Consider the following 14,912-nt stretch of genomic DNA (forward strand, 5'->3'; position numbering starts at 1 on the left):
AACCCAGATTTACAACTGGTTGGTTAGAAGCACAAGTCACACCTGGGACTTGTGATTAGCATCTGAAGTGTGTGGTGTGTGAGGTGGGGGTGATTTTGTGAGATTGAACCCTTAACCTGTGGGGTCTGATGATAATAACAGTATCATACTAAATTTAAGATGTATGGCATCCAATTGGAATCTGATGGAGAATTGGTTAGTGTGGGGAGAAACATCCATGCAGTTTTGATGACATATTCTCTGTTGTATTACATATGTGAGAGTGGGAAAAAGATGCTTTTCCCTCCAAATCATTTAGTGATTATTTCTAACTTAAGTCTTTTACTGATTCAACTCTTTTAACACTTAGTTATTATTCTTCCCAACTTTTAATTGCATATATCATGTAGCATAATTAAAATACGTTGAACAACTATTATGTAAGGCATGTATCTTTTCATATTTTTTTCACTTTCTTTGTACTCTCAACATCCAGCACACTTAGATGTTCAACATATATTTCAGGAAGTTACAGATGATGAGAGTGATGGATGACAAATCATCTTTGAATGATCATACTCATTTGTCACTTATTTTTCTTTGTTTTATAGGTACATATAGAGAAGAACAGAAATGTATGTACCGATCATTGATACAAGGCTTTATCTGCAAACAGACTGACCAAGTAATCCTAATTCTTGAAAATGTTGATGTCACTTGGGCAATTCAGAATTTATATCCAGTTGTATCTGTTACTAGTGGTTTTGTTGATGTATTTAGCAGGGTAAATGCTGAAAACCTCTGCTCTATCCCTAGGCCTGTATCTACTTTCTATTCCATTTTACCCACCAGGCAAATCACCAAGGTCTGCTTTGCAGATCAGACTCCTCCAGTTTTACGCTTTTACCTATTGGGGAACAAAAGTACCTCCAAGTTTCTCTTGGCTATATTCTACCATGAGCTCCAGAGACCCCGCATTTTCTTAGGGGAAAATTTTATTCCACCTAGCCTAGTGCAATCAGCTTCTTCATTGCTGGATGAGCCTATTGGTGCCAACTATTTCAACATCATGGATAACCTCTTGTATGTTGTCCTACAAGGAGAGGAGCCCATTGAAATACACACAGGGCTTTCCATTTATTTGGCCTTCACCATGGTATTTTCAGTCCTAGAAAAAGGCTGGGAAACAGTGATGCTTGAAAGACTAACTAATTTCCTAAAGATTGACCAAAACCAAATCAGATTTATTCATGAAATGCCAGGCAATGAAGGAACCTTAAAGACCATTGCTGACAGTAGAGCCAAAAGAAAGCGCAATTGCCCCACTGTGACCTGTGCCAGTCATTACAAAAGAGTCGGTCAGCGTAAACCTCTCATGATGGAAATGAACTCATACATAGCCTTACCACCAACCACTATGGAAACTATCTCAAAAGTGATTGTCATTGAAATTGGTGATCTGCCAACAGTAAGGAGCACTGAACTGATCCCATCCTTATCAAGCAGCAAATTACAGAAGTTGGCTCGCCAAGTCATCACTGCTCAACAGATTGGAGTACTGGAGAATGTTCTAAATATGACTTTTGGGGCATTACTAGTGACTCAGTCAAAAGGGACAGTCACTGGCTATGGGTAAGTACTAACTATAATAATATCAGAATTAGGACTGATTTTTAAATCATTTTTATTGATACTTATTAATTATAGATAAGTGCATTTCATTGTAGCATATTTGTGCATACATAACAATATATTTGATCAATTTCACTGTCTAGTACCTTCCCTAAAGGCTCATTTCTCAAGTTCACATTGACATACATTGCAAATTTTAACCTATTTACACTGAATCACATAATCTGGCTGTTTTTTTGAGAAGAGAATAGAAACTCAAAAAGTCATTTAAAGATTTAAATTATCAATTTTTAAATTCATTATTAAACCCACGTTTTTCATGATTGTTCTATTTTCTAGGTATTGAAAGACATTGTATTTTGGTATCTTAAAGTGAAATGTATAAAACAATGTTTTTTTCTAAAGCAACTTGTTTTCAATTTGTTCACTTACTTATACATGTAATGAATTCAAGCAAGAGGGTTGCTAAAATGAAAAACATATTCTGTGCTACTTTTATCATTATTTGGTAGTACTAATAAGAAATTAATATTTAGTGGATATTAGTTGTTTGTAAACAACCATCTTCTATGTGTGCGGGGTTCACTAGAATTGAACAAAAAGTAGAACCAAAAGACTCCTTTACACTCAAGGCATATTCAACTAATACGTTAATTGCCTTTTTATGCACAGTGACCTCTCCAAATGATTCTTAGTTTTTTTGTGCTGTGTTTTTCCTGTCTTTAAGATAGAGAGCAGTGTTCTGTTTCAGTGACAAGAAAGCCCACAGTTTTTCTTTTCTGGATCTGGTCTATTTGAAGGGCTTTGGAAATTGTTAGCTTAGAATTAAGTAGTTGTAGTTCATATTTGCTCAAGCTAATAAATCTTGGATATTTTTGCCAGCCACCAAACGTTTACCTTATTAGTGATGTTATTTGATTGTACATGGTATATTAGGAATCTGAAAAAATTTATGGGTAATGCATCTTAGCTTATGCTTAATTTTTTTCTTTCCTTTACCATAATTTCATTTAGGTCTCACTGAGTTACTATAAATATATATGTGTACTCATTTAGCCCATTGTTTGATTTTACTTAGAATTACAGTTCTGAACTTTCCTAATGGATCATCATTCCAAAATGACTGATTTTTATGTTGTATAAAACTACTCAGTGAATATTCAACCCTTAATGAGAAAGAGAGAAAATTCAATGAGTAGAACAATCAAGATACATCTGAGAAATTCCTGCAGAGATTGGGTCTGACACCTATCAGGTACATACCCACATAGAGTGGGGCATATCATTCCATCAGGAGGAATTGAGACAGCATCAGACAAAAAGATCACTTTTACTTCTCACCCACCATTCATCATAGTCTTCATGATTTCACTTTGGACACAGATATTTTTAATTTAATAAGAAACTACTGAATGTGATAGTTGTAGCATTTATTTTCTGTTGGAATGTGTTATATCCTCCATTTCTATTTCTCTAGTGTTTTAAGAGAGATTTTCTAGACATAATTCTAAAAGTAAATCTTCTAAAGATAAGGAAAGTGTGCTTTTTAATCATATCTGAACAAATCTTTGCAGAATGAGAAACCCATGTCCTATGCAATTGAATGAGAATTAACAAGGTTTCTCAACTCTTAGGAGTTGCCAGAGATGGCAAATACAGTCCTTCCAGCCCTTAGCAGGCCCCAAGGCCAGCTTTGTTTCCTTCAGCTTTGATCAGCGTCAGTGGGGACTTCCATTCAACTCACTGGAGAGCCATTGGCAAGCTAATGAATTGACCTTGAGACAGTAGAAATGAGTCCAGCGACCAGTCTTTCCTGGAAAAGCACGATGTCTGTTCTCCAGAGATTCATTCTTGTTAATCTAATGGGGCTTTGTAAATTTTAAAAAATGAAGCCATATCGGACTGCTGCATTTCCAGAAATGTGCTGCGTACTTTCATGAAGTTACCAACTTTGGTTTTGTGGAAGAGAATTGGAGTTTCAGTCTACTTTTAAAGTTACCAGCACATAGTGAGGTGTCCTCTGGTCTTCATCCTCCTCTAAACACATCTGGCTTTAAGATTCTGTGCACCTATTTTCCAACTTCCAAAACTTTGTGGACCTCTGCTGTCATTTGTTATTTCCTTAGCTGTGTACTCTTTATTTCTTTTTCTTTACACTAGTTTTTACTCATTTTTATTCTTTAGATAATTTCAGTGGAGTTTTTCAAGAGGGAAGAAATAAGTACATGTTCAATCTTCCATTTTTAAACTGGGAGTTCCCCCCTAGGATTTTATTTCCATAGACTCTTTTATCAGGAATTCTGTGAGGACACATTTTATATGGCTTACTTTCCTTTCAGTGGAAACTTGGCTTTTGAATGTTCTTTTGAATGTCCTTCATTTCTTTCTCTTCTCTCTTCCTCCCTTTCTCTCTCATGCCTCTCTTCTTTTTCATACTATGAAAAAAATCTCAAAATAATATTCTTTATCATACACATATATAGATAATATATTGAAATATATATTGATACATATGTAACATATATAATATATTTATATTATATATTAATAATACCTATTCTGGATATATCAATATATATCAATATATTTATATTATATATTAATAATACCTATTCTGGATATATCAATATATATCAATATCAATATATATCTATATATATATAATATATATATATATATATATATATATTACCCATTATCCAGAATGGGTTTGTAACTGGATTCTTCCTGAGAGAGCCTCTTTATGTGCACCAAACTTAACTGAGCCTGTCTAGATTCTCACCCATTCCCTGGGGAATAATACACTGGTGTAATTCCAAGTCACTAAATTTGGGGTATTCTGTTGTGCGGCAAACCATAAAGTTCTTTGATTGTGATATTACCATGAATCTAGATCTAGAAAACAGTTGTGATGAAGGGGATCATGACAATGTGGGAGTTTACATCTGTGTGTGTGTGTGTGTGTGTGTGTGTGTGTGTGTATTTATCACACCAGTGACTTTTTAAGTTCCCCTGTTCTACATAAGGAGTGCCCTATAAGTTGCCTTGGAACAGAGGAAAACTCGGAGAGTCAACAGGTGATGCCAGATAACTGATGTCAGTTCACATTTTTATTTCTGCAAACTCCCTGTCTCCTTTCTAGGAAACAGTTGTTTAAAGTATGCAAGGCAGAAGATGCACCAGAAGAGGATAATATTTCAATATTGGTAGAACCTTTGTCCTGGAAGATAATCTTGTGTTGCCTGTTCCTCATTGCAAAGTCACAACCTTATCACAGCAGAGTGTTTTAATGCTATATCTTCTTTTCCCTGGAGTGTAAATTCACTATTTTGTTGAGTTAGGTGAATGGCAAAATTTTTGTAATAATATATCATATTTGTGGATTTATGTTCTATGTAAGCAGGTTTTCTATACAATTAAAAATTGTTCCTTTAATTACTTGCATTTTAAAAAGTCTAAAACTTAAAAAATAAAAGATTACATAACATCCAGTCTTATTAAATGGGAAATAACACAGAACATTCACACTTTTATTGATGATTCATGGTTATCATTAAAACTATCATTTATTTCACAGCACTGTTTCTGCAATAATGCCCTTGGGGACTATTGTTCTTATACTAAATGGTCTCAGAACACTAAATCTCTGATTCTTGTTCTGCAGTTTACATCTTTTATTCTCTATTTTCCTTGTGAACAGTATGTTAATTGTAATCTCTTGCTGTTGCTGACATGTCTGCATCCGGGAATTCCCTGCCCTCATATACATGCAGTTCTAATTCCAAAACCGAATCACACTGTCTAAAAATCAAAGAAGTTAAGATTTTTATGCACACATGGTAAAGTTGTAGGTAAATGCAATAGATTCACAAAACCCTACAATTTGGTTGTTTTCTTATTCCCCAAACATTATTCGAACAGCTATTACATTCAAACCATTATTTGACTTCTATGAAAATCTAGATATTTTTTATTTAGTAGAGAGGTAAAACAACATTTATTCAGCTATTTCACAAGAATATATTAAACCTCATTCAATCTTTCTTACAAAAAATCAGCAATTGAATATGAGCCAGCTTAACCACTGGTATAGTTTTCCATAATACTAACTTGAGTATATTTGCATCTTTATATTTATTCAATAGTCAAAGTTTCAGCTTACTGCTGTTTTCCCAAGAGTTCCTAATACATTTTCATTCACAATAAGTGATCATTTGACATTTATGACAAATAGTGAAACATAATCTTCTTGCCATCTTTATTATTCTGATAGGCCTATGTAAATAATACCTTATATTAAATCTCTTCCTTAGAAAGACCTTGAGTGGTTTCTGTTTTCCCTGGCCAGAATATGACTACTATAGTCCCCCAACATACACAAGAAATTTTGAATATTTTTGTAAGATCTTTAAAAATTCAGTAAGATTTTCCATTCTAGATGATATATTTGTTAGGTTAATTAGAAAACATTTCAGATCACTTACCAATTAAAATATTTCAGTTCTGTTTCCTTTACTTAATGTTTCAATTGACATTTTTTGAGGATATAGCATGTTTATTCTATGTTTTTATATATTCCTAACGCAGTGCAGTTTACACCAACAGTACCTCAAATTTCAGTTTTAAATAAGCAATTTAAGGGAATCACAAGAGTTTAATCAAAAACACTATAGCAGAGCAGTAAGCACACTGCTTAAGCTGTGCTCAGAAGTTGAAATTGGCCAAACCAGGATGGGTGGTGGCTTTCCAGAGGCAACAATGACTTAAGAATAGATGAAGAACATGATTGGCACTGAACTGACAGGATTATTATAGTGAAATATATTGGGTGCCTACAATGTGCCAGGCTTGAAACCACTTCACCATAGTGCCCAAAGGAAGCTGTCAGATCATAAGATATATCTTCCCTCCTGGGAGTTGACAGCATCTAAGGAAGTCTGACTGGGTATAATACGGAGAATGAGGCTCATGAAATGTAAGTAAAATGGTATGCGTCATTTCAAAAGGACAGCCAGGAAAGTTATTCTTATCTTACAAACTATATAGAAGAGTATCCCTGAGGGACAGAGGTTAAGCTGTTTTATTTATCTTCCCATATCTCATAGTGCCTTGAACAATGTACATAACAGGAGGACTCACATGTTTGTGAAGCACAGTTGAGTAGAAGACTTACTTTTTACCCCCAGGGTATAGAATCATCTAAACTCCTATAGAATCCAAGTCTCCTCATGGTACAGATAGATTATTCTGCCTTCTCTAATCTATTTTAGCATAAGAGAACAAAAATTCTCAGGACACCCTGAATCATTTAATTAAAATAGGTTCTTTCAAGGAACCTGACCAGTAGCTTCAAAGAGAAGGCTGAAGAGGGAGGCTTCCTCTTCTGGTCCTCCACCTTCATGCCACCACATTTGGTCTTGACTAGAGCTAGTTTTCACCAATAGGATTTATCTGTTTGCTGGGTTTGCCATGCAAATAGAAATAATCCTGTCCTCCTCAGGGTAAACATTTCAGATGGAGCAGATTTAAAAGCAAAAATTAGAATGAATACTGGTGATCTCTGAACTGGGAATTTTTTTAATTCTCTTGATCTCTTTCATTTATTCTGCACTTAAGCATTGGAGAGAAAAAAAATTCTTTCACATACCTGAGTGGATATTGGAAGCTATTAAATAGTAGTTAAAACTGGAAGGGATGGAGGGAACTTTCCTCCCCCATTTTTTAAAGTTTGGCTGTAGGTCCTTCTGCCTGCAGGCTACAGTCACATTAGCAGTTGGAAATTGGATAACGACAGCACAATGACAAATCCAGGTTGCTTGCAATAAGTTGCTAATCCCTTTGCTTTAATATTGGAGCAGCGTGTAATGATGTTTGGACATCACTCCAGTTTACTGACGACCCCACTGGGGCCAGCAATAGAACCTTACAACTGTCTAACAAGGCATCAGGTGACTCCCGTCGTCACAGCAACGGACACTGGAATCTAATCTTCCCTCCATCCCTTCTAGCACCCAATAACGCCTAGATTATATAAGTGGCCCATCATTGCTTGGTAACTTGAATCAATTAACGTTAATTCGCACAATGCTATGATGTATTGTGATCACTTTCATTTCAGGGAAGGGGGAGAAATTGCTATAAGTCACCTAAAATGAGGTTGTCTGTGGTGCTGAGGTATTAATTGGGTGTCCATATTAAATGCAAAAGGAGCCCCATCGTGAAAGGAAAGTGGATGAGTGACTCTCTTGGCTGCTATTGACCTATCAGAAGAAGACAGTGCCCTTTTCCTTTGCTTTTATCTATTACAGTTTTCCCTATTGCGTGTCAAGTTGATGTATTATAAAAAATTCATTTGGTGACCTTTCACCCCCTTAGCAGATTAAACAATTTCACTTGGATGGCATCATTAACAGGACCCTGCATTTAATGATGATTTCTCTAAAAGGCCACGGAGATTCGATTTTAAGCTAACAGATTTATTGCACTATTATAACATATCGTAAAAAACTGTACCACCTACGGTCAGGTTTTAGGATAGAAACTGCTTAAGAGTTTATGTGGAGCTTAAAGTGGTATTACCTTGGGATATGCTGCAGCAGCAAATCTCTGACCTCCAGTGAGATGCTGTTTACATTTAATAAGAGATGTTTGCTCACAATAAACTTTGAAATGTGTCAGGGATGGGCCTTTCTGCAGTGTTCAGCCAGTTGTTCCCCATCACTTCCTCTCCAGACGTCGATGTACTTATGTCAGAATCTTTAATGGGTCTTTCAGTTTCTTTAACCCAGACTGCTTGCCTGCACCCGGTCCCTCATCAGGAAACCTTTATAAGACTAGGTTAGGAGAGAAATAGGATCTGTAACAATGTTAAAATTTTCCAACAACCTGGGACCCATGGAAGGATAGAATTAATGGCATAGATTTTAAAAATATGGTTTAAATTATTCCCTTAAAAAAAAAAAAAAAGGGAAAGAACCGATAGCCACTCAGGCTAAGGAAATTAATAAATGAAGACTGGGCTAATGTCCTTTGAATTACTGGGGAGTGATTCCAGCACAGAGGCCAGAACTTTAGCTGGTAGGTGACCAAAGGTAATTCTTATGACCACAAATGTGTGTCCTAGGGTTTCCAGGGCAGAGGGGAGTTATTTCCTATCTTGTGATCAATGGATCACAATGGTGTTTGCTTTTCCAGTATTACCTCTTCCAAGACTAATCTTCACCTTTACCTAACATGTAACCTCCGAGACAATAAATACTTTATATTTTCCTCCTCACACAGGGAAAGGGAAGAAGTTGGGCAACAGAATAAGTGATTTGCAAATATCTAATGAGGGGAAAGGGTAAGCTACTTAAAATAAAAGGCTTATTAGACTTGGTCTAGGCAAATTTTAAGACAACTCAACAAAGGAGGCTCTGTGTTTGTGGAATACATATGTTATATATGACATGTAGTATCTATATATCTCCATTGAACTGCCAAATATCTGTCACATGTCTATGATTTAAAACACAACAGGTTTAATGGAATGTAAGTGTTTAGTGTTCTTTTAATAAAGCTAGCTTGGTCATTCAACATATTCAATTCTGGGTAAAGATGTTTTAAGGTATCACAGATTATGTTAACTATTATTTGCTAAATCACATCAGTAATTAATATGCTTGAACAAGTTGAGAAGTGATATAGCTCACTGCTTTATCACTCAAGACCTTGGTCAACAGCTACTAAGACCTTTAACAAGTTACATAAGTTATTTGAATCTCTTATTCCACATATATAAATAAAAACACCTATATCATAGTGTCATTTTTTAAAATGCAATGAGTTTATACATGAAAAGTTTTTAATAGCTGGTGCAGCTTTTGCTCAGTAAATATCCCTTAGAGTCAGTATACTCCTCATATGCTTCTTGCTGTCTAAACAAATTAATCCATTAATGCCATAGGTCTTGGATCTTCTTAATGCCTACACACTTGGAGAATATAAACGTAAAATGGTGTTTGTGAAGATTAAATGTGTAAATTGCTGGTCTATTGGAGTTTTCTTTGGCTGTCTCTTTCCAACTCTGTTCACTGACATTATCTTGGTTATCTAGGAATCAGCTATGGCAGGAGAGTGTTTACACCACAGAAATTGGAACACACTACATACCAGAGTATTTTTCCCCCCACAGAATCAGGGTATTTCCTCAGAGAGCTGGTTAAATAACCTGCTATTCAATTTATACCTGCCCCTAAATAATCAAGTCTAATAGTTTTCTTTACTGAGGTTTTAATTTTTGCTGAACTTAATACATGGTGACAAGAATAGAAGTGCATAATGTGTGCTTCTCCCCCATCCCACCCAGTTCACTTTTTATTATGCCTAAGTAAACTTATCAAATAAACATAATCCATATATCAATGTATATTTAGACACTACATAGTATCTTGATTTTCTAGCAACAAGGGAAAATATAAAATATTTTAACTGGTAATAATGTCTTATGGAAAATAGTTATTGAAATGACATTTGTAATCCTATGGATGCATTCTATTTTTATATCTGCTAGAAACACAAGCAGTTTCAAAACTGAGAGCTGGATATACACTCGGCCTGATGCTCTTTCAGTACTAGTCCAGCCTTCAGATGGAGAAGTGGGAAAAGAACTGCCAGTGCAGCCACAGCTTGTATTTCTGGACAAACAGGTAACTTTTCACAGGTAATGGACTTTATATAACATGTTTTAGGCTTGTCATCATTGATAACACATTTACAGAGTAATCAAGTGTGAATTTTTAAATTTCTGCTTAGACTTTCTCACTGTTTTTGTCATTTTTCTTCCAAGTCACAGCCTGCCTTTCTTCCATTTTCTATGGATGTTCAGAATTTTATTAAGGATAAAAAGGAAATTCTGTTACTTTTCTTCCCCAAGAAAATTCTTGAAGTAGGTCGCTTATATCTTCTCTGAACTCTACTCTTCCTTTTTAGTCAGCGTTTTCATTTCTGTAACCAAAAAACTTGACAGGAACAATTTTAGAGGACGAAAAGTTCATTTGGTACTCACAGTTTCAGAGGTCTCAGTTCACAGGCAGCTCAGAGCAGTATGCATTTTGGCTCATGGTTTCAGAGGTTCAGACCATGGTTGGCTAACTCCATAGCTCTGGGCTTGAGGTGAGGCAGAACATCATGTTGGAAGGGTGTAGAGGAGAAAAACAGCTGAGGACATGGCATCCAGGAGCAGAGAGATGTTCATTGACCAGGGACAAAATATGAACCCCAAAGACACTCCACTAGTGACCCACCTCCTCCTAGCAACTTCCCACCTGCCTATTACCACTCAGATAATCTATCAGTGAATTAATCCACTGATTAAGTTGAAACTCTCATAATCTAATCACTTAGCATCTGAATCTTCTTGCATTGTCTCACACATAAGCTTTGTGAAGACACTTATATCTAAATAATAACATCTTCTTAAAGAAGAATATCTATATCTAAAGAGGTCTTCTCATAGTAAAAACTTATGACATCACACTTATATTACTGTTTTATGTTATTTTTTGAGTTATCTCTCTCACGTGGTTCAGTAAATCATTAACAAGAAGCTTCTCTACATAATTCCATTTTCAGACTCCATGGTCTTTGCTTGTATTTTATCTTCTCTCTCTTTATAAAACTTAGGAGGAAAATGAAATATGATTACTGGATCAGTTTTCTCCTCTTTACAAGTGCATCCTTTGACACACAGGGTTAAAGTCCATACCTGGAATCTGTCAACTTTGATCTAGGCTAGCACTTTCCCACTCCCTTTTTCCCTCTTCTCTTAACCTTTCTTTTCTTATTAATCTTAAATTCATAATGGCACTCTCCTCTTTATAAACGTATCTGTCCTTTCTCCTCTTTATTGTCCTGCTTCAAATTTTCCCATAATAATCTCCTTTCTCCTCTTCCAGTAACTATTATTGATATCTTCTTAATATGAGAAAGCAAGCATTTATTATTTTTCTTCCCTTATTTCTAATGAACATATACTTAATAAAAGTTTCAGTCTGAATCCTATTATTTTTTAGATAACTTCACAGAATACTCTTCTAAACCAACTTTTTCTACCCACTCTCCATTTTCAGAATAGAAGAGTGGAGTCCTTAGGGCTCCCCTCAGAGCCTTGGACCATTTCAGCTTCCCTAGAAGGGACATCAGATCCAGTGCTAAAAGGTTGGTATCAGTGACTTTCAAATATCTATTATTACTTTGCACAGAAAAACATTTGCATTATCTTAGTCTCTGTTTTGTTACTATCACAAAATACCTGAAGCTGGAAATTTTATAGAGAGGTTTATTTGGCTCAAAGTTCTGGAGTTTCAAGAATCTGCATCTGGTGATGGCTTTCTTGCTGGCAGAGGCCCAAGGTAGCACACAGGGTCAAATGGCATGAGGTGGGAGTGTATGTAGGTACATGTCTGTTTGGTCTCATTTTATAAGGCCACCAGTATTCATTTGTGGCCACTCTACCCTGGTTATTTATCTAATGCTAATCACCTCCCAAAGATTTCAAACTCTAAATACCATTGCCAGATTAAATATTCGCCCTCTTATACTCTCACAAGCAATATTAAGTTTAAACACATGAACACTTGTTTGTCACACTCAAACTACAGCCAAACCACAGCAGCTCCCATTAGGACTTCATGGCATCATTCACTTATCCTCACTACGGTGTAAAGGAAAGGGTGTGTGGTCTTTGACTTGGTTTCAAACCCCAGTTCTTTTACAAACTACATACTCGATGACACATACTGGTTTGGTACAATATCCTGGGCTGGCATAGAAGGGAATTCACCAGGTTCAATGCAGTTTCTATGGAGAAACAGAAACACTGGTTCTCAGTGTTATAAAGAATAAGTCATTGATAAGTGGGAAAGCATCTGACCCTCAGAGTTCATTTTCTCCCCTCTATCTTTTGTCTTGTGCCTGCTCTTGCCTTTTGTTCAATTCTATCACTATGCCAGTTCCATCTCCTTTACTTAAAACGTGTGTATATGAAATTGAAAAGGGGCTTACTTAGAATGAAGATTCCTGAGTCTTGTCCCTGCCCCAAATTATATTATATATTCTCCAGAGAGGAACAGGAATGTACATTTTAGGGCTGGGTTCACAAGAAAGAAACATATGTAATTTTTTTTTTTGTGGGAAAAAATAATACTTAATTTTGAATTCTTGACCATATTTTACACAAAAATATCTCACTACAACTTATCCAAAGATATAAGAATGTGCTTGCAGGTATGCCCTAGAAATCTGTCACAGATGAGGAACTCAGAATTCCAAGGATTATTTCTATGCCACTTGTTTAGTCTTTGTTTCAGAGCTTAAAAAGAACACCTTCCTGAATTACAAAACAGTTCAATTATTGCATTTTAATGTTTTAAATTGGCACAAGTGTTATCCACAGAACTATTTTCAGGAGGCAGACCAAAAGGTGGAGGAAAAGGATCAGGGGAGAGAGGAGGAAGGGTCAGGGAAAACACTGGGGAACGAAACTGATCAAATACTGTTGTATTCATGTAGCAATATGCCACAATGAAAAACCACCATTCTGTGTAATAATATGCACCAGTTAGAAATAATTTTTTAAAAGAAAGTATTTCCAGGAAAATATATTCGAAAAAGAAGGCAAAGAAGTCTAGTAACTATGGGAGATAGAGTGGTAGACTGGAGTCAGACCACCAAGGTGCTGGAGACCACAGTGGGGAGTTTGGACTGTACCCTCAGTGAGATACCAAGCCGCCAAGGCTTCTAAGCAGACCTGCAGCAACCTGTGACTTCTATATTTTGATTCCCAAGCTAGAAGGTGGGTTGGAGAACAAGTATGAACCTACTAATCTAGGGGGACATTCACTGGAAAAGACCAGGCAAGAAAAACAATGGAAATTTTCAAAAAACACATAAAAACAAGCAAACAAACACAAACTAAACATTGACTCAGAGCGTCCTTTATCAGTAGAATCAACAAGACTGTAATGGAAGTAAAGGAAATAAAGATGTAAGGATGAATCTATGTTTTGACCCAGATATATTAGTTGGATATTGGTGTTATTTACTGAAATGGGAAAGGTTAGAGGAGAAACCCAAAAAAGTCAGTCTGACCCATTTGTTGGGTCAAATTAGATAAAGGTGTTTTTGTACAATGGTTCAAATTTTAAGGCAAAAAGAAAAAGAATTTCCTGCTTACAGTTGTTAACAGTTTGTGTTCCAAAGTGTGAAAAGGGCTGTCTTGCTTCAACCTACTCCAAATTCTTTTTTTTTTTTATTATAAACAAATGGGATACATGTGGTTTCTCTGTTTGTACATGGAGTAAAGGCATACCATTTATGTAATCATAAATTTACATAGGGTAATGTTGTTTGATTCATTCTATTACTTTTTCCTCCCCCCCACCCCTCCCACCCCTCTCTTCCCTCTATATAGTCCTTCCTTCCTCCATTCTTGCCACCCTCCTTAACCCTAACCCTAAACCTAACCCTAACCCTCACGCTAACCCCTCCCACCCCCCCATTATATGTCATCATCCGCTTATCAGAGAGATCATTCGTCCTTTGGTTTTTTGAGATTGGCTTATCTCACTTAGCATGATATTCTCCAATTTCATCCATTTGCCTGCAAATGCCATAATTTTATCATTCTTTGGTGGCCTACTCCAAATTCTTAATCACTGTTGCTACTATGAGCCTTCTCTATTTCATGCAAAGTTTTCAGCTCCCAACACAGGTTTTGACTGAAAGTTTCAAACTCCCCATATAGGGGAACTTCCTCTCTGCACAGAGGCCTTGACATTTTATCTGGCTACAGGTAGGATTCTGTGCTTTTTATCTCATTTGAGGAAATCCCACTCATGCACAATCACAGTTTAATTCTAAGGCTTTGCCCTTAGGTGAGGAAAAATTCATTTTAGATCAACTGTATACAATCAGGAACAGGATGGTTCAGTGGAACTTTCTAAAGCCATCTTATATAGTTAAACAGAAGACCAGAGATTTTAACCATCTGAAAAGTGAACCCCTAAGTCCCTTTCACTATTCTACATAGTTTCAATGAGTAAATTCATAAAATATTCCACAAATTCAAACTGATTAAAACAATTTTTAAGGTAGGTCATGGAAAATATTTCTAGAAAGAAAGGCAGTCATCCTCATCCACACATTTATCCCAGATAGTCCTCCTTGGAAAAAAACCTTTATTGGGTGATCTAAATGAATTTATCTTGTCTGTTTGTATTCAGAGCTGTTGAAACATTTAGACCAAGAGCCAGTTCAATCCC

At 36.0% G+C, this 14,912-nt stretch overlaps 1 protein-coding gene across 6 annotated transcripts in view; it reads left to right on the forward strand.

The window, feature by feature from the left end:
• PKHD1 (PKHD1 ciliary IPT domain containing fibrocystin/polyductin) overlaps positions 1–14,912 on the forward strand; it is a 448,592-nt gene that overhangs the window by 405,943 nt on the left and 27,737 nt on the right. For 4 of the 6 annotated variants that reach the window (XM_079147500.1, XM_079147498.1, XM_079147502.1 and 1 more), the window contains 3 exons: positions 591–1,611; positions 10,163–10,298; positions 11,721–11,808. In XM_079147500.1, the coding sequence (XP_079003626.1) occupies positions 591–1,611; positions 10,163–10,298; positions 11,721–11,808 (1,245 nt within the window). Of the gene's footprint in view, positions 1–590; positions 1,612–10,162; positions 10,299–11,720; positions 11,809–14,912 lie in introns of those variants that run through there. The other 2 variants (XM_079147504.1, XM_079147505.1) reach the window with 1 other exon arrangement.

Source organism: Sciurus vulgaris (assembly GCF_902686455.1).
Source record: "Sciurus vulgaris genome assembly, chromosome: 7".
Classification (NCBI taxonomy): Eukaryota; Metazoa; Chordata; class Mammalia; order Rodentia; family Sciuridae; genus Sciurus; species Sciurus vulgaris.